This window comes from Aquarana catesbeiana, linkage group LG02, assembly GCF_042186555.1.
Source record: "Aquarana catesbeiana isolate 2022-GZ linkage group LG02, ASM4218655v1, whole genome shotgun sequence".
In the NCBI taxonomy this organism is placed as follows: Eukaryota; Metazoa; Chordata; class Amphibia; order Anura; family Ranidae; genus Aquarana; species Aquarana catesbeiana.
The window spans coordinates 387,950,400-387,968,689 of record NC_133325.1 but is presented as its reverse complement, the minus strand read 5'-3'; the positions used below and the strand labels follow the sequence as shown (position 1 = coordinate 387,968,689).

Sequence of the window (18,290 nt, the reverse complement as noted above, 5' to 3'; positions counted from 1 at the left end):
GGGTTTAAAGGGATGAGGTGGCAACTCTAGACAGTCCCTCCAACTCGGGGACAGTTGGGAGCTATGGAAGCCTAATGACCCGTACATACGATCTGAATATTGTACGAAAACAGTCGTCCGAGGAAGGATCGTATGATACTCGGATCGTGTGTACAGTACTTTCGACCGTTCATCTGCTATTATTCGATCGGACATACACGAAAATTTTTCTCGTACGATTCCAGATCATACGATTTTCGTTTAGTCAGTGTAGAGTTGTCCTCCGAAAATACAGTACAAATACATTACAACACATGACATCACTTCCGATTTTTTTGTCGTACAAGAATTTTCGTGACTTTATTTAGCTATTCAATTCCTATTTGCGACTATTAAGCGAGAACGGTCGTACGATATTGGGAACGTGTGTACGAGGCATTAGGTGTGGTATTGATGCGTCCTGCCAGGACAAAGGTGAGCTCAGTGTACACGAGGCCGTAGTGTAAAGGGGCCCTTATATTTTTCAGAAGTTTTTTTTTAGCCTTGTACAAAGAGAAGCAAGAAAATACAAATAGAAGAAGACGCGCCCTATAAGCACACAGCAAGGCTTCTCGTCAGTGCAGTTTGGTGTGTTGGCAGTAGAGGGCAGCAGAGCGCTCCCCTAGTGTCAGCAGTAGAAGTGTATTGAGCGGTGTGCTGTGAGCACTGCAGACACGGAGGATGTTTCCTCAGCTGCAGTAACACCTCCTCCTCCTCCTGTTCTCAGAGCTCACTCACCTCTTGTAGAGGAAGAGAGGGACGCCCGGACAGAGAGAGGTGCACAAAGTGAGGGCAAGGCGGACAGGAGTGGCTCCATGGAGGTGTGTGCGGGAGTGTACCTGGCTCTGAGTGACCATGAACAGAAGACCTACTCCGAGCTCTTCTCCTTATGCCAAGTGGAGGGCTCTCCCCGGCTAGCGGCGGGCAGCAGCAAAGTGGGCGAGCTGTTCAGAGCGTCGCAGCTACCCGCAGAAACTTTACACCAGGTGGGTGGTGTGATGATGGACAGCTGAGGGGCGGGGCGAGAGGGTGAGGGGCGGGGCGAGAGGGTGGGTGGGGGCGTGGCTTGTCATCCTTCATCTATACTCCCTGTGTACACACTGCAAGCCTCCCATCTCACAGGACAGGTTGGGCCTCATTTACCAGTCAGCTGAGCTGCTTCACATGTTCCCACTGCTGACTGAAGCCCCTGGGGCGATTCTGCTTACTCGGCTTCAAACAGACCCAGCTAGAAAAAAAAAAAGTCAATGGACCCAATAGAGACAATTGCACTTAACTACTTAAGGCCCTGAAGATCCCCCCCCCCCCCCTTAGTGACCAGGCCATTTTTTTGCGATACGGCACTGCGTCATTTTAACTGACAATTACGCGGTCGTGCGACACTGTACCCAAATAAAATTGATGTCCTTTTTTTTTCCACCCCCCAAAAAATAGAGCTTTCTTTTAGTGGTATTTGATCACCTCCTGCATTTTTTATAAAAAAAAGGCTGACAATTTTGATAAAAAAAAAAAAAAAAAAACAATATTTTTTAATTCATTATATGAATGTGAGTTAGGGACCTTAGATTGTAAGCTCCTTGAGGGTAGAGACTGATGTTTATGTATAATATATGTGTAAAGCGCTGCGTAAATTGATGGCGCTATATAAGTACCTTTTAATAATAATAATAATTTTTGCTATAATAAATATTCAAAGAAAAAAAATGTCTTCATCAGTTTAGGCCGATATGTATTCTTCTACATATTTTTGGTAAAAAAAAATAGCAATAAGCGTATATTGATTGGTTTACGCAAAAGTTATAGCGTCTACAAAATTGGGGATAGATTTATGGCATTTTTATTATTATTATTATTTTTTTTTTTCCTAGTAATGGCAGCGATCTGCGATTTTTAGCAGGACTGCCACTTTGCGGCAAGACAGATCGGACACCTAATTGACATTTTTGACACTTTTTTGGAAACCAGTGACATTATTACAGTGATCAGTGCTAAAAATATGCACTGCCATTGTACTAATGACACTGGCAGGGAAGGGGTTCAATGTGTTCCTTGCAGGTATGTTCTAACTGTATGGGGGATGGGCTGCCTGAGGAAACACACAGATCAGTCTTCCTGTTAGCAGAACCACAGGATCTGTGTGATCTCCCCTGTCAGAACGGAGATTGGCCTTGTTTACACAGGCAGATCCCTGTTCTGTCACTACGGGGAATGATTGTGGGTGGCTGATGGACATCAAGTCTGCTCCACCCGCTGATTGGCTCCCCCGTGCACGCCCACAAATTGCCGTGTACGAGCTGACGTACAATGACGGCGATTCGCGGAAACCAGCCACATTGCTGCAGTACAGCTGCAGCAGCTGTTCCTTAAGGGCCAGTTCACACCATGGAAACGCAGTCCGGATGCGCTCCAGATGCTTTTTGCATGCACGTTTTTGATGTGTTCCAGTGCGTTTTTCCCCCCTTTTTTTCCCCTTAACCTTAAATAAGAACATGGGTGTTCCAGACCGTTTTTGGTGCGTTTAGGTGCGTTCCCGTGAGTTTTTGATGCTTTTTACAGCGTTCCAGTGCAGGAAAAATGCAACATGTTATACTTTTTTTTTTTTTTCTGGAACTAGAATGCACTGGAACTGCAAGCACTGGTGTGAACTATGCCATTGAAAACCATATAACCTACTTTCTATGCGTTTTTGATGCAGAAAAAAAATGCACTGGACTGCATGTGGTGTGAACTGGCCCTTAGAGGTTAAAGAGGGGATTCAGTCCACCCAAAAAATAAATAAAAATCAGCCGCTGCAAATCCTGTAGGTGCTGACTTTTAATAAAAGGACACCAAGGCCCCTTTCACATGGGCGGACCGTTGAGGTCCGCCTGTCATTTTTTTACAGGTCTATGGAGCGATGGATGTCAGCTGTGACATGTCCGCTGACATCCGACCCGATCTGATTGCTAAAGTGTGACAGAGGAAAACCCTACTTTTCCATCTGTCATCGGATCGGATGAAAATTAACACGGTCTACGGTCCGTCTTCATCTGATCCCCCATAGAGGAGAGCGGCACTCTGACAGGTCTGTCCCTGCACGGTGTGCAGAGACAGACCTGTCATCTGCCTGCTCAGCGGGGATCGACGGAGCGATCCCCCGCTGAGCAAAGCGGAGCCCGTACATGGACACGTCCGTGTGAAAGGGCCCTTACCTGTCCAGGGATCCCGCACTGTCCTCACGGGGGCCAGTTCTTCAACAGTTTTCGGGTCCAAGTACCAGCATGTTTACTAAGGGAAGCCGGCTGTGACTCCTTACGACTTCACTGCCGGCTTCCCGCTATGCAGATATAAGTTGCGTTGTGAATGGACTCACCATGTCCCAGAAGGGGTACCTATCAAAACAAGCTACTTGCTCCCCCCCCCCCCCCCCCCTCAAAAAAAAAAGTGTCCAAAAGTTAAAAGTTTCAGACATGCAGGAATCCATCAAGTGGATATGCATGCTCAGCAGGGAATCTCTCTGCTGATCCCCCGCTATGCAGAGCAGACACAGCCGGCTGTCGTCTATGAGGTGGTTGGGTGGAAACGAATCCCCTATCCGTCTGTTTTTAGCAGACCAGATCGGATGCCAGCAGGTGTCAGCAGACACATGTTGGCTGACATCCACTGAAATCACTTTCAGTGTGAATGAGGGTTTAGTGTGAAAGAGGTCCATGGGTGGAGGAGGCTGAAAAGCAAAACATCCAATTTTGGGTGACGTTCCCCTTTAACTGCACCATTTTGATCGGTAGTGCCTTCCATGTCACAAGGGATAGTAGAAGGCCATCCATACTGGAGTTTAATGAATTTAATGTACACAATATCTTTTTTTTTTATGGTGGCCATACACGCTTCAATAAGTAATCGATTGTTTTTCTGATTGATCCCTTCCAATCTATAGTTGAAAACCCACTCAATCAATATGACAAGATGGATATAGATTTTGTTCAATAGTTGGAAGATACGGTCATAAGTTAGCGATCACATCCCTGTTTTTAACATGTAGTCTCATAATCTGATCAATCAATATACGATTGTATTCATGAACAAATCGCTACTGATAGGTGCTAAACAATCGACAATATTCCACCCTAACCTATCAACTGAGTTGATCTAATTTGATCTAATTTGAGTCTAAAGCCTTGTACACACGGTACGATTGTTGGCCAAACGAGCGTCTGATTTTTGTCAAAAGGGCGTGTGCCAGGAACTTGTCTTGCATACTAACGTTACACAATTGTCGTGCCACAAACACGAACGTAGTGAAGTACTACAAGGAATTTCAGCTCTTGAGTGCCACCCTTTGGGCACCTTCTGCTAATTTCGTGTTTGGTGAGCATTGATTCCGAGCATGAGTGTTTGTACTTTCGACTTTTGTGTGACGGATTTGTGTACCGACCATCCAAAAAAATCTGACGTCAAACCATTGTCCGCCGAAAATTTACTAGCCTGTCATCCAACATTTGTTGGTGGAAAAATGGAGAAGAATTGGAGAAGAAACCGCTGCAGTTTACCTCTCCGGTAGCTGTCCATTCTGTGTAAATTAGTCCTAAATAAAGAAAAAAAAAAATATTTTTAAGATTAAAGTGGAGTTCCACCCACTTTTACAACTCTTCAGCATCCCTCACTAAACCCTGCACTGTAAACGAATTGGATATTTTTTTTTTTTTTCTCAGCACCTACTGTATACCTGCTGTATTCATTTTTCACTTCTTTCTCCCTGGCCGTGGCCCATCGCATCATTTCCTGTTTGCAATGCCTTCTGGGAAGGGGCGGCAACTTCCTTTGACACTGCCGTTGCTATGGAAACCTGACCTGAAACCTATTACACAGCTTGTGCTGCACTGAGCATGTGCGAGATCTGCAAGGATGAGATCCAGGAAGAAATACAGTCTGGCTTCAGATGCCCACACTTAAGATGGCCACGGCCTGCTGTAAGTTTATAAAATAACAAACTACTGCTATAAACTAACAAAACAGACCATAGTTTACAGATTAACTTTACTAGACTACATTAAGCTTGTGTATTATAGGGGTATTTTTATTTAAAAAGTATAATTTCGGCTGGAACACCACTTTAAGGAGGGGGTAGAAATATAATGGGGTGAAGGGGTATTTTGGTTTTAAGGTCAGTTTTAGGCAGCAGGTAGCATCCTAAGGCCTCTTGCACACTGCAGCTTGAAAAAGCTCAGTACAGCTTATTTTTTTACTGAGCTAAAATACAACACATTAATTGTAATGTGCCTTTGCCCACAGGCGCGTAAACAAGCCCTGTGTATTTCTAAGTAAAAAAGAAAAATCTGCATTTATGGTAAGTATTTTACGCCTTATGCGCGTAAATGCGAAACATTTGTGCGCACTTGGCCATTAGCATATCGTGAACACGAGAATAAGTTTACACATGAAAATGCAAACACACATGCCAAAAAAAAAAAAAAAAAAAAAAGCCTGAAAAAAAAAAATAGATACTTAAACAGGAGTATCGTGTGCAAGAAGCCTAATGCCGCATACACACGAGCGGAATTTCCGACAGAAGGAGTCCGATGGGAGCTTTTCAATTTATTCCTAATGGCACCCTTAAGCATCTTGCTAACTCACATGTGACAAAACGCATGATTGCAAGGGACCATGCAGTTTGCTGCGGCGTAATTTTTAAAAAGCGTCAGGGCTTTCTTTTGTGTGTTTCTCACACTTAGGGCATATCAACCACGGGAATTATTTCCGCATTATTAATTGTGCTGATGATCTGACACAGTCATACTTCGTACAGGGTCTTTTTGGCTGTTTATTGGTAACTATTTATCCTACTTTAAAAAAAGAGTACTCATTTTAATAAATTATTGACTGCATTAGTGTTCCCAAAGTACAGAATGAAACAGAGCACTAAAGGCCTCATAAAATACCATTAGCACTTAAGCATTTATTGTTTTTATAGGTTATCCCTTAGTAGCACTTCACATTGTAGAAGGGAAAAGGGGAAGCTTATGCTGAAACATTGACAAAATAATCTGAGTACTATCGATACAATTCACAGGATTTTTATCTTTTAAAAAATAATATTGCTTAGGTAAGGAATTGAAATGGTTTCACATGATATAGGCATTTAAATGCTCAAAGCCTTTTATTTATATGTAAAATGACAACTTTTCCTATAAAGGCTTTCTTTATCCCGGCCACAAATGGGTCCTTTACGTGCATTCCTGTGAAGAGGGATTAGAACACCTGTCAGGTTTTTATTGCTGTTCCCGATAAGAAGGTTCACGATCTCTATTTGTACTGGTGACTATCAGCGAAAGTGAAAGAAAATCCCAAATTTTGTCTGGTTGCTAGAACAGGAATAGAGGGGAAATCTTCCAGTGGGGACACTAGTTCTGGTGATCCTGGTGACAACTAAGGATGAGCTCTGGCATGATCGCACAGCCCACGTGCAGAGCCCGCCAGGAAGTCGGCACTGTGCTGCGCTAATCACAGGCAGTGAGACATTGTATCGATGCGCGGCTGCAGAGATCAGGAAATGTCTCACTGCCTGTGATTAGTAGAGCTGGGCGATTTTCTCCCAAAAAAAAAATAAATCTGCAATTTAAAAAAAAAAAAAAAAAAACCTCGATTCACGATTCGAATCAAGTTTTTTTTTTTTTTTTTTGATGGACACCGTGCTGGTCCTGAGGAGCTGCGGGCAGGAGTTTTTAGGCGAGGCTGCGGCTTCGGCCTAGTCCGCGGCGTCCGGCCTCGCGGACTAGGCCGAAGCCACGGCCTCACCTAAAAACTCCTGCCCGCAGCTCCTCAGGACCGGTGCGATGTCAGTGCTGGTCCTGTTGAAAAAAAAAAAAATCTAAAAAATCGATTTGCTGAAAATTTGACCTCTCAACTCGATTCAGGATTCAAATCAATTTTTTCCCCAGCCCTAGTGATTAGCGATGTGCCGACTTCCTGGCGGGCTCTCCACGTGGGCTGTGCGAACATGCCCGAGCCCATCCTTAGTGACAAGTAGGGATTTTCCTCAATTTGAAGGGATTTCCCCTCACTTCCCGTTAAGGCTATGGGACACAGATGGCAAAAAAAGCTGGTATGATATATAATGTGTCCTTTACTCTATCCAAAAAAAAAAAATTAAAGCTGAACTCTGTGATAAGCAAATGCTGTTTAAGTACACTATGGGATTCATTTACTATAACTGGAGAGTGCAAAATCTGGTGCAGCGCTGCATAGAAACCAATCAGCTTCCAGTCGTTTTTTTTTTTTTCAAAAGTTAAAGTGATTGTAAAGTCTCGTTTTTTTTTTTCCTATAAAAATAACAAACATGCTATACTTACCTGTTCTGCTGCAGTGGATTTGCACAGAGCAGCCCAGATCCTCCTCTTCTCTGGTCCTTCTTCTGTGATCCTGGCTCCTCCCTCCTGTTGAGTGTCCCCACAGCAAGCAGCTTGCTATGTGGGCACCCAAGCTAAATCACAGCTCCCCGTGTCCGTGACCTGACCCCGCCCCATCTCTTCCCTGATTGGCTGGCTGACTTTGATTGACAGCAGTGGGAGCAAATGGCATCACTGCTCTGTCTCAGCCAATCAGGAAGGAGAATCTGGATGGCTGTGGCACTCGTTGACATCGCTGGACAGAGAGGGACCTTAGGTTAGTATTAGGGGGACTGAGGGGGGCTGCTACACACAGAAGCCTTTTCATCTTAATGCATAGAATGCATTAAAGTGGAGTTCCACCCAAAAAAAAAAAAAATTAATGTGCATGAAAAAAAAAAAAATTTTTTTTTTACTTACCTTTTTATGCCTGTTGCTATGTGATCCCTCGAAATCTGCCTCCTTCAGCACCTGGGCTCTCGATGTCACTGCCCTCGGCGCAGGAAGGGAGATCACCTCTCCCCCCTCCCTCTAGGCAATCATCTGGGACATGTGACAGGTCCCAGATGATTGAGCGGCCAGTCACAGCGTGCAGCGCGGCTCGGCAGTTAAAATGCTGGCGGCGCCGAGTGGAGGGGGAGACGAGCGGGGCTTCGTTCCCCCCGCATCGCTGGACCCTGGGACAGGTAAGTGTCCGATTATCATAAGTCAGCAGCTGCAGTATTTGTAGCTGCTGACTTTTAATTTTTTTTTTAAGCAGAACTCCACTTTAAGATAAAAAAAAACCTTCTGCCTTTACAACCAGTTTAATTTCACAAGCTGAAATTAGACGTTGATTGGGTTCTCTTTATTTGTTCCCTTTTGGTTTGTTGAATATAACATTAAAAGCATTTTGTTATATCTGTTTGATAAGTGGGCAACACTTTGGCGTCCTGGTTAGGACTTCTACCTGGCAGCAATAGGCCCGGGTTCATATACTGGTCAGGACACTAACTGCATGACGCTTGCATGTTCTCCCTGTGTCTCTATGGGTTTCCTCCGGGTACTCCGGTTTCCTCCCACATTCCAAAGACATGCTGGTAGGTTAATTGGCTTCTGTCTAAATTGGCCGTAATATGTGTTTATGTATGCAGGTGATGATATATAAAATGCTGTGTAAATTGCCAAGACTATATAAATACCTGTAATGAAAAAATAAAATGTGTAAAAAATGTTGTGAACTTCCAGACAGTACAGGACCTATAGTAGAGAATAAAGGGAAAATTCTTGAAAAACAAGAAAACCTTTGCAGCCATCACATCAAAGGACTGTTAAGCTGCAATATATTGAAATGTTGTTCAAGGTTAAAGACACCTTAAGGCGCGGTTCACACCTATGCATTTTTTAATACTTTTCGCAGAAACGCACTACAGTTCATTTAACATGTTTTCCTATGGGACATGTTCACATCTATGCTTTTTCCAGCCGCTGCGTTTTTGGAAGGGGTCGGGGACTTTTTTAAATGCAAAACAGTGCTTTGTTTGCTTTTTTGGTTTAATGGAGATGCTGTAGAAAAGCATGTAGTGCGTTTTTGCAGTGATTTTAACAGCAATTTTACTGCAATTTTGCAGCGATTTGCTTTTTTAATCTGCCAAACAACAAATTGGGCAGAAAAAAAAACTAAAAAATGGCAAATTGCGATAAAACCACATGTGCAAAAAGCACTGCAGAAACTGCAGAAACAACTAAAAGCAAACTGCATAGGTGTGAACTGAACCTACAGCCCAGCTTAAGGAAAACCTAAAATCCTCCTTTGCAGGTGGCTGCCCTGTATTGCAAGAATTAAATGCTCATTTTGGTATAGGGAACAGGAAAAGCAGGTTTACTGCACAGATTCTCCTCTCCCGCAGTAGCTGGTGCTCCTCTACGCTTAAAAGGTGGAGCGTTAATGAGCATTTAACCCTTGCAACAGTGGCGGTGCGTCCATTAGGGGCGCTCGGGTGGATTCTCCTCTCTCTAGCCACCCCCCCTGTGTACTATTGATAGATTCATGCATTTCATGAATCTATCCATGGCCGCTGTAGCCACCCCATTCAGGTGTCCGGCCTGTTACCGGGCGCCTGAATTACAGTGCCCGGGGGGGGGGGTGTTATTGAAGCCCCTGATTAGAGCCATAGGCTCTAATAGGCTTCAAAAAAGGTGTACTGCGAGCGCAAACCATTGCACTCGCAGTGCACCCAGGTGTGTTAGTAAAAGAAATTAATATTTGCTTTGCTAACACAGAATTGCCTCTCAGCCAGTCAGGAGACCCGGATGTAATACCAGGCACCTGATTGGCTGGAGGTAGAGGCGATCCCATTGGCTACTGTGAACAGGAAGAAGACATGCACAGAGGAGTCCTGCATCCACCGCTACGCTACACGTCCCACAGCTCGCCGCCTGACCCACCACCACGATGGGGTAAGTGCCAGGCAGACAGCGGGCGGGTGGGGAGGGGCACAGTGGCTGCATATTATGGGCACAGTTGGCTGCATTTGATGAGCACAGAGGCTGCATATGATGGGCAATTTTGGCTGTCTTTTAATGGGCACGGTTGGCTGCATATGATGGGCACAGTTGGTTGCATATTATGGGCACAGTTGGCTGCATACAGTGGGCACGGTGGCTGCATATGGTGGGCACGGTGGCTGCATATGATGGGCACAGTGGCTGCATATGATGGGCAGACTGGCTGCATATGATGGGCACAGTGGCTGCATATGATGGGCACAGTGGCTGCATATGATGGGCACAGTGGCTGCATATGATGGGCAGACTGGCTGCATATGATGGGCACAGTGGCTGCATATGATGGGCAGACTGGCTGCATATGATGGGCACAGTGGCTGCAATTGATGTTTTTGTTTCATTAATTTTCATAATTTTTCAGTTCGTTTGCGCCCCCCCCCAAAAATGTTGAGCACCAGCCACCACTGCCTTGCAATGTGGGGGGCAGCCCCACCGCAAGAGAGGATTTTTGCTCTAGCAGCACATACACACCTTTCCTTTGCTACCTCACCCCTCTGTTCAGCTGTCTAAAGTGGATGTAAAATCTGCAATGAAGAATGAACAGAGCATATCTTTCTATAGTGAGTATTGGCCTCAATTCTAAGCACTGGATGTGATCTCTGCCTCTTCTCTTTCCTCTGAAGGTGCTTGACAGCTTTTGTTGTGCATGTTTCCCTATGAGAATGTGCCGGGGGGCTTGTCTCCTTTCCCTTCATTCAGATTCCTCATGTCACAGTTCAGGTGCTTGGTGATTGACTCATAGCTTCTACATGGGGGTGGGGATCGTGCCTCAGCCCTTCAAAGCTCTGACAAGAGCAACTCGGAGGTTATAGGGTTTTGGATGAGTGGGGTAATGAAGGAAAAGATGAGCATGTGCTACTGAGGCAGGCTACATTATAGCATACCTCCCAACTTCTTGAGATGGGAATGAGGGACACCTATCAACAAAAGTATGCAGGCATAGGACACCCCCCTGCCACGCCCCCTTAAAGGAAAATTGTACAAAAAAACAAGATTGGTTAAAAGTGCTTTTTTTACCACTACTATTCTTTTATATTGGCTTTTGGAATTTACAAATGCAGTAATTTAGAAATCAGATGAAAGGTTTAGCGCTGGGAAACACTTTTTGATAGATAAATAGTGCATTTTATATACATCTATATTGATATATTGCAGGCCAAAATGAGGGACAAATGAGGAGGAATGAGGGACAGAGGGACAGTCCCTCCAAATCAGGGACAGTTGGGAGCTATGATTATAGCAATCCTGTTGCTTGCTACAAATTGTCCATGTTTTATAAAAGAAAACAAAAAAACATTTTATTGTAATTGTGCTCCTATATATTTAAACCAGTATATGTGTGTGGGGTAACTTTTTACCACCGCCAGCTGGATAGCCATTTGTCTGTAGTTATCAGCTATCTTTATTTGGCATGGTCCATGGTTACTGCTGAAAAGTTCACCAGTGACCAGCAGAAAACGGATGGAGCCATGGCCAAGATTAGGAAAATAAAAATATAGAGCTTTCTTATGTGCCTGAACACCCCCATAACCCCTCTACATGTTCCCCTCACAACTCAGTCATTTATATCTATTGTCAGGGCATTGCAGTATGGACATGTTGGGCAGAGGTCTTCAAGCAGAGTTTAAAATAAGGAATGGGGGATTTTTGTATTGAAGCTTTTTGGTGGTTTTTTTTTTTTTTTTATATCTTACAAGGTTTGCAGACTGCTTTGTGTGATATAATCACTCTGGAAAGTTAAGCCTGGTCATTGGTTTGTGAAAAGTCCTGATTCCACTTCATATCAATAACTCTAAACCCTGAGCAATTTTTACAAAGACCTACAGGTTAATTCAAACATTTGAAAGTTTTTTTTTTCTTTCTTCTGTTGATCTGTGTGCCTGCTGCTTGTTGAGTACAGCTGGAATTTAAATCCTTTTGTGGCCTAATTTCAGAATGTAATCCTTTTCATGGTGCTTGTAGGAAATCAATTTTCTATTTTTTTTTCCTTGCCTAAAGCTTCTTGGGGGTAAACTATGCCAAACCTTGCCTGAGTCCAAATGGCATAACTTAGTTACTGCTATTCTTAATAGATTATTCAAAGAGAAGCAATATTTGCTAGTGCACAATTTTGTCATCTGTATTGGGATGGGAAGATATTTTGACTCGGCTCTCATTTATGTGCAACCTGCTGCATCTATCCTAGAAAATACTGCTGTTTATAACAGTTTAAACACTTGTTGCCCAAACCATTTCTGACACTTCTCACGTACATGTAAAAATCAGTATTTTTTTTAAAACTTCAACTCCCCAAACACTATTTTTCTGAAAGACCCTGGAGAATAAAATGGTGGTGGGTGCAATTTTTTTATGCTACACAACATTTGCACAGCGGTTTATCAAATGCAAATATTCAGAAAAAAAGTTCACTTTAATGAATTTTAGTACACACAAACACAATAGAATACCCAAATTTTTGGTTAAATATAAAAGATTGTGTTACGCCAAGTAAATAGATACCAAACATGTCATGTTCTAAAATTGCGCACACCTGTGGAATGGTGACAAACTATGGTACATTCAATTATCCATAGGCAACACTTTAAAAGTTACCAGTTTAGAGTTAAAGACGCGGTCTGGTGCTAGAATTATTGCTCTCACCCTGATGTTCGCAGCAATACTTCACATGTGTGGTGCGATCACTGTTTACTTATGCGTGCAGGACCTACACATGCATTCACATTTGCATAGGGGCGGGGGCACTTTAAATTTCTTCTTTTATTTAATTATTCTTTTTATTTGAATTTTTTTAGAGTGTTTCTTTCGTTTTTTTTTTTTTTTTTTAATCTTTATTTGGCAATCTGGGGTCTATTGGACTCCAGATCTCTCCTTTGCTCTCCAAATCAGTCATCATCAGGTCTTAGTTGCTGCCTGCGGTAGGGGGCAGTGTGATGTGCAATTTAGAGCATCACATGGCTCCCTTTTTTTTTCTTTTTTTTAACTAACTTTATTTGATATGTACAAAACATACACTTCATTCATGGCAATGTACAGCAGTGTGATGTGCTGCGTTGCTTTATATTGCTGTGCAATTCAATAAAATGCAGCATGTCAGCATTTTATCGCAGCCATAGGCTGCATTGCAGTGTGAATGAGACACATACAGACATTTTACATGCAGAAAAACATCTTGTCAACACTTGTAGTGTGAATTCACCCTTACTAGCCATTAATGGGCAGTAAACAAAGAACGAAACTGGAAGAGACTAAATCCTCGTCATCTGGTCTGGCGCTCCTTCAATGCATGCACATCTTTTTCTGAAAATCCTTGTCATTTCCAGTTTCATACAGCATAGAGCTGATCGGGTACAGGATGGCCATCCTACTTCTCTATGGTAAGCTGGCTTGACCACCCACATCAGTCCCAGGCTCCCTGGAGGAACGAAAAGACCCCCTTGTAAAGGTGGTCGGGCAGCTGTATAGCACTGGCTGATTGATGATTGGATGATCCTGGTAAAACCAGTTTTCCAGTTTCATACAGCATAGAGCTGATCGGGTACAGGATGGCCATCCCACTTCTCTATGGTAAGCTGGCTTGACCACCCACATCAGTCCCAGGCTCCCTGGAGGAACGAAAAGACCCCCTTGTAAAGGTGGTCGGGCAGCTGTATAGCACTGGCTGAATGATGATTGGATGATCCTGGTAAAACCAGTTTTCCAGTTTCATACAGCATAGAGCTGATCGGGTACAGGATGGCCATCCTACTTCTCTATGGTAAGCTGGCTTGACCACCCACATCAGTCCCAGGCTCCCTGGAGGAACGAACAGACCCCCTTGTAAAGGTGGTCGGGCAGCTGTATAGCACTGGCTGAATGATGATTGGATGATCATGGTAAAACCACTTAAGCCTGAGGACCTATGGGTACATCCTACTGTGAAAAGTTAAATCTTCCAAAAGTGGATATTTTTATTTTAGGTAAGGTAGAACAGCCTTTGATCCCACACCAAATGTTTACTATTGTCTAAGGTGCTCATCATTGAAAGATGTGAAAACTTCAGCATGATTGTAAATCCCGCCATAGATGGAGCGATTTTCTTTGCTGTAGGAAAGAAAATTGTTTGATTCCCCCATCAACACAGTGTTGATGGGGGAATTCCTCCCTTAGAGCCATTGTATTCTCCCGACGGGGGGGCAGGGGGAGCTGTCCCCGTCAGGAGAACACAGTAATTACTGTTAGTGGCTGTGAATAATCGCATGTAAAATCCGACATGCTGGTTGTACCCAAGTTGATCGATCAACTTGGTTTCATTCAGCCTACCCATACATTGTTTGAATATCGGCCGATCCCTACTGAACCGGCTGAGATTTGAACCGCATATGGCTGGCTTAAAGTGTCACTAAACCCAGGACCCTGCATTTGCTATATCTGGTCTCCCTTCAGTGCACATAACATGGAAATGCAATTATTTTAATAAATATAAATTGCTAAATACTTTTTCTAATCAGCAGTATACAGCAGCCTTGTGACTTCTATCAGTGTCCGGCTGAGCACTGGTTAAACCTTGAGCCCGGGTTCACACCTATGCGAATTAGATACGGCTTACACCGCATCTAATTCGCAGGACATTTTAAAATACATTCATATGAATGCATCTGGTTCACATATGTGCGTTGCATTCGCACTGCGCATTGCACAAAAAAGTGTGCGTTTTTTGGGCATTGCGGTGCGAACTACAAGCCTATTATCTCCTATGGGAAAGCATCTGATTCGCAGATGCATTGCGTTCTGAACAAGGATTTTCTCTTTCTCCTCACTACACCTCCCCCTCTCCCCCCCCCCCTCCCTCCCCCTCTCCCTGCTCTCTAATCCTGAGCAAAAACGCAATGAATCCGTTGAACAGGAGATTGTTATCTCCCCAGTGAAACCTGAGCTTCAATTCGCACCGCACATGTGTGAAACCAGGCTGAAGGAGGATTTTTCATTCTCTTCTGACTGGACAGTGCTGATTGGCCCTGTGCGGATCAGATGCATCCCCCCCCCCCTCCCCCCCCAAAAAAAACCCAAAAAACTCTCTAGCATTACACACCATACTGAGCATGTGCAGAGTGTCCTCAAGGCTCTGTTCTATCAGCAGATGGATTGGGGACTGTGGAAGAAGAGGAGGACCAGAGAGGACAGGATGAAACAGCCTTTTTACACAGTGTGCAGGAACTGTGTAAAAAGTCTAATGCAGCGTACACACAATCAGAACTTCGGCCCGCAAAAGACCGATGAGAGTTTTTCGTCGGAAAATGCGACCGTGTGTATGCTCCATCGGTCTTTTGCTGGCAGAATTCCTATCTGAAAATGCGATCGTCTGTGGCAATTCCGACACACAAAATCTCTACGCATGCTTGGAAACAATTCGACGCATGCTCGGAAGCGTTGAACTTAATTTTCTCGGCTCGTCATAGTGTTGTACGTCACCGCATTCTTGACAGTCGTAATCTCAGCAAACTTTTGCGTGACCGTGTGTATGCAAGGCAAACTTGAGCTGAATCCCGTCGGAAAAGCCGCCATATTTTTTTCCGACGAGAAGTCCGATCGTGTGTATGCGGCATTAGGTTTCACAATGAGCATAACCAACATGCTTTACTGCATATTTACTGTTGTGTGTTATCAGCTAAGATAGCATTGTCACTGGTCTGTTGGATTTGACATATATTTATATGGAGAATATTTTATGGGACAGATGATACAGCATTTCTGTTAGTGAATTCTGTACAGAACAGATCACAGAAAGCAGCTGAACGGGTAAACTTGGCATCCTATTATTAGATGCAGTATGGCCAAACTACACTTGGATTATATATACAATGAACTTTTTTGTGGTACTGGTTTCATGTAACCCTATCATTTGCGTATATACCTTGAATAAGTATTCATACACCTTGAAATTTTCCACATTTTTTTTACAAAAAACGTAAATGTATTTTATTGGGATTTTATGTGATAGACCAACACAAAGTGGCAAATAATTGTGAAGTGGAAGGAAAATGACAAATGGTTTTCAATTTTTTTTACAAATAAATATGTGAAAAGTGTGGCATGCATTTGTATTCAGACCCCTGAGTCAATACTTTGTAGAACCACCTTTTGCTGCAAATACAGTTGCAAGTCTTTTTGGGGATGTCTTTACCAGCTTTGCACATCTAGAGAGTGACATTTTTGCCCATTCTTCATTGCAAAATAGCTGAAGCTCTGTCAGACTGGATGGCGAGTATCTGTGAACAGCAATTTTCAAGTCTTTCCACAGATTCTAAATTGGATTCAAGTCTGGACTGTGACTGGGCCATTCTAACACATGAATATGCTTTGACCTAAACCATTCCATTGTAGCTCTGGCTGTATGTTTATGGACGTTGTCCTGCTGGAAGGTGAACCTCCTCCCCAATCTCAAGTCTTTTGCAGACTTTTATGCCCCGTACACACGATCGGACTTTCCGACAACAAAACCGTGGAATTTTGTTTGAAGGTTGTTGGCTCCAACTTGTCTTGCATACACACGGTCACACAAATGTTGGCCAACAATTACGAATGTAGTGACGTACAAGAAGTACGACGGCTGATAAAAAGGAAGTTCAATAGTCATGTGATATCTCCATTGCGAACGCTAGTTTTACAAGACCGAGCGCTTCCAGCTCGTACTTAATTCCGAGCGTGCGTAAACGTTTGTGCGATGGACTTGTGTACACACGATCGGAAAGTCCGACAACAAAGTTTTGTTGGCGGAAAATTAGAGAACCCGCTAACCAACATTTGTTGGCGGAAAGTCCGACAACAAATGTTCAATGGAGCATACACACGGTCGGACTTTCAGCCAGCAAGCTCATATCCAACATTTCCCGTTGGAAAGTCCGATCGTGTGTACGCGGCATCACAGGTTTTCTTCTAAGACTGTCCTGTATTTAGCTCCATCCATCTTCCCATAAACTCTGACCAGCTTCCTTGTCCCTTGTGAAGAAAAGCATCTCAACAACATGATGCTGCCACCACCATGTTTCACGGTGGGGATGGTATGTTCAGGGTGATGTGCAGTGTTCGTTTTCCATCACACATAGAGTTTTACTTTTAGGCCAAAGAGTTCAATTTTGGTGTCATCTGACCAGAGTACCTTCTTCCACATTTGCTGCGTCCCCCACATGACTTCTCGCAAACAGGACTTCTTATGGCTTTCTTTCAACAAATGCTTCTTCTTGCCACTCTTCCATAAAAGCCATATTTGCAGAGTGCATGACTAATAGTTGTCCTGTGGACAGATTCTCCCACCTGTGCTGTATATCTCTGTAGCTCTTCCAGAGTTACCATGGGCCTCTTGGCTGTTGTCTGATTAATTACCTCCTTGCCCGGCCTGTCAGTTTAGGTGGACGGCCATGTCTTGGTAGGTTTGCAGTTGTGCCATATTCTTTTTTTGGAGGATTGATTGAACAGCGCTTTATGAGATGTTCAAAGCTTGGGAAAGAGAAGTTTGGAGTTTTTAAAAAACAAAACTTATACTCACCTAGGTGGATGCTGCATCTGTCCCCACCGCCTCTGCATTGAGAACTGAGAAATCAAACACCATTGTTCGCTCAGTTCTCCTTTTGAGCAGAGAGCCGGGACTGTCATTCAGCAGCTTTTTACTCTCCGCTCCATTGCTTACTGGAGCTCTGGGCTGGGAAGGAAGAGGGAGCGACTGGCTCCGTCTCCCACTTGCCGCCTGCCCACCGTCAAATGACAGAGGAACGGTGCGTCTCTCGTTCTGGGTGGACGTCGTATGACGTCGCACCAGAACGGCCGCTCTCGCTAGGACACCGCGCGACCCCAATCTCTGTGACGCAGATCTTTAACCATGTGATTGGCTGTGTCCAATCACAGCCGGTCACATGTAAATGCGGAAGTGCCGGTAACCGGCTCTCCTCGCCTCACACTGACAGAGTGTGTGGCAAGGAGAGCTGATCAGCGGTATTTCCTCGCAGGGGAGAACAGGGCAGGTAATCAGGGCACTGATTACCGTAAACCCCTAGCAGTGTCACCAATCAGTGCCCATTACTGGTGACAGGTCAGTGCTGCCTTTTAGTGTCAGTGTCAGTGCCATCAGTGCCTGCTCATCAGTGCTGCCTATCTGTGCTGCCTATCAGTGCCACCTATCAGTGCCGCCTATTAATGCTCATCAGTGCCTCATATCAGTGCCACCTATCAGTGCCCATCAGTGTGGCATAATAGTGCCTCCTCATCAGTGCCCATAAGTGCCACCTCATTAGTGCCCATCAGTGCCCATAAGTGCCGCCTATTCAGCTCACATCAGTGAAGGAGAAAAATTACTTATTTACAAAATTTACTGACAGAAACTAAGAAAAA

At 44.0% G+C, this 18,290-nt stretch overlaps 1 protein-coding gene across 3 annotated transcripts in view; it reads left to right on the top strand.

Moving 5' to 3' along the window:
- The first annotated feature begins 635 nt into the window (after positions 1 to 635).
- The window catches only part of REPS2 (RALBP1 associated Eps domain containing 2), a 261,119-nt gene continuing 243,464 nt past the window's right edge, over positions 636 to 18,290 (top strand). For all 3 annotated transcript variants that reach the window (XR_012241643.1, XM_073615186.1, XM_073615185.1), the window contains exon 1: positions 636 to 1,004. Coding sequence is in view for 2 of the 3 variants with exons in the window: in XM_073615186.1 (XP_073471287.1) it covers positions 834 to 1,004 (171 nt within the window). In the remaining variant the exon portion in view is untranslated. The remainder of the gene's footprint in view (positions 1,005 to 18,290) is intronic.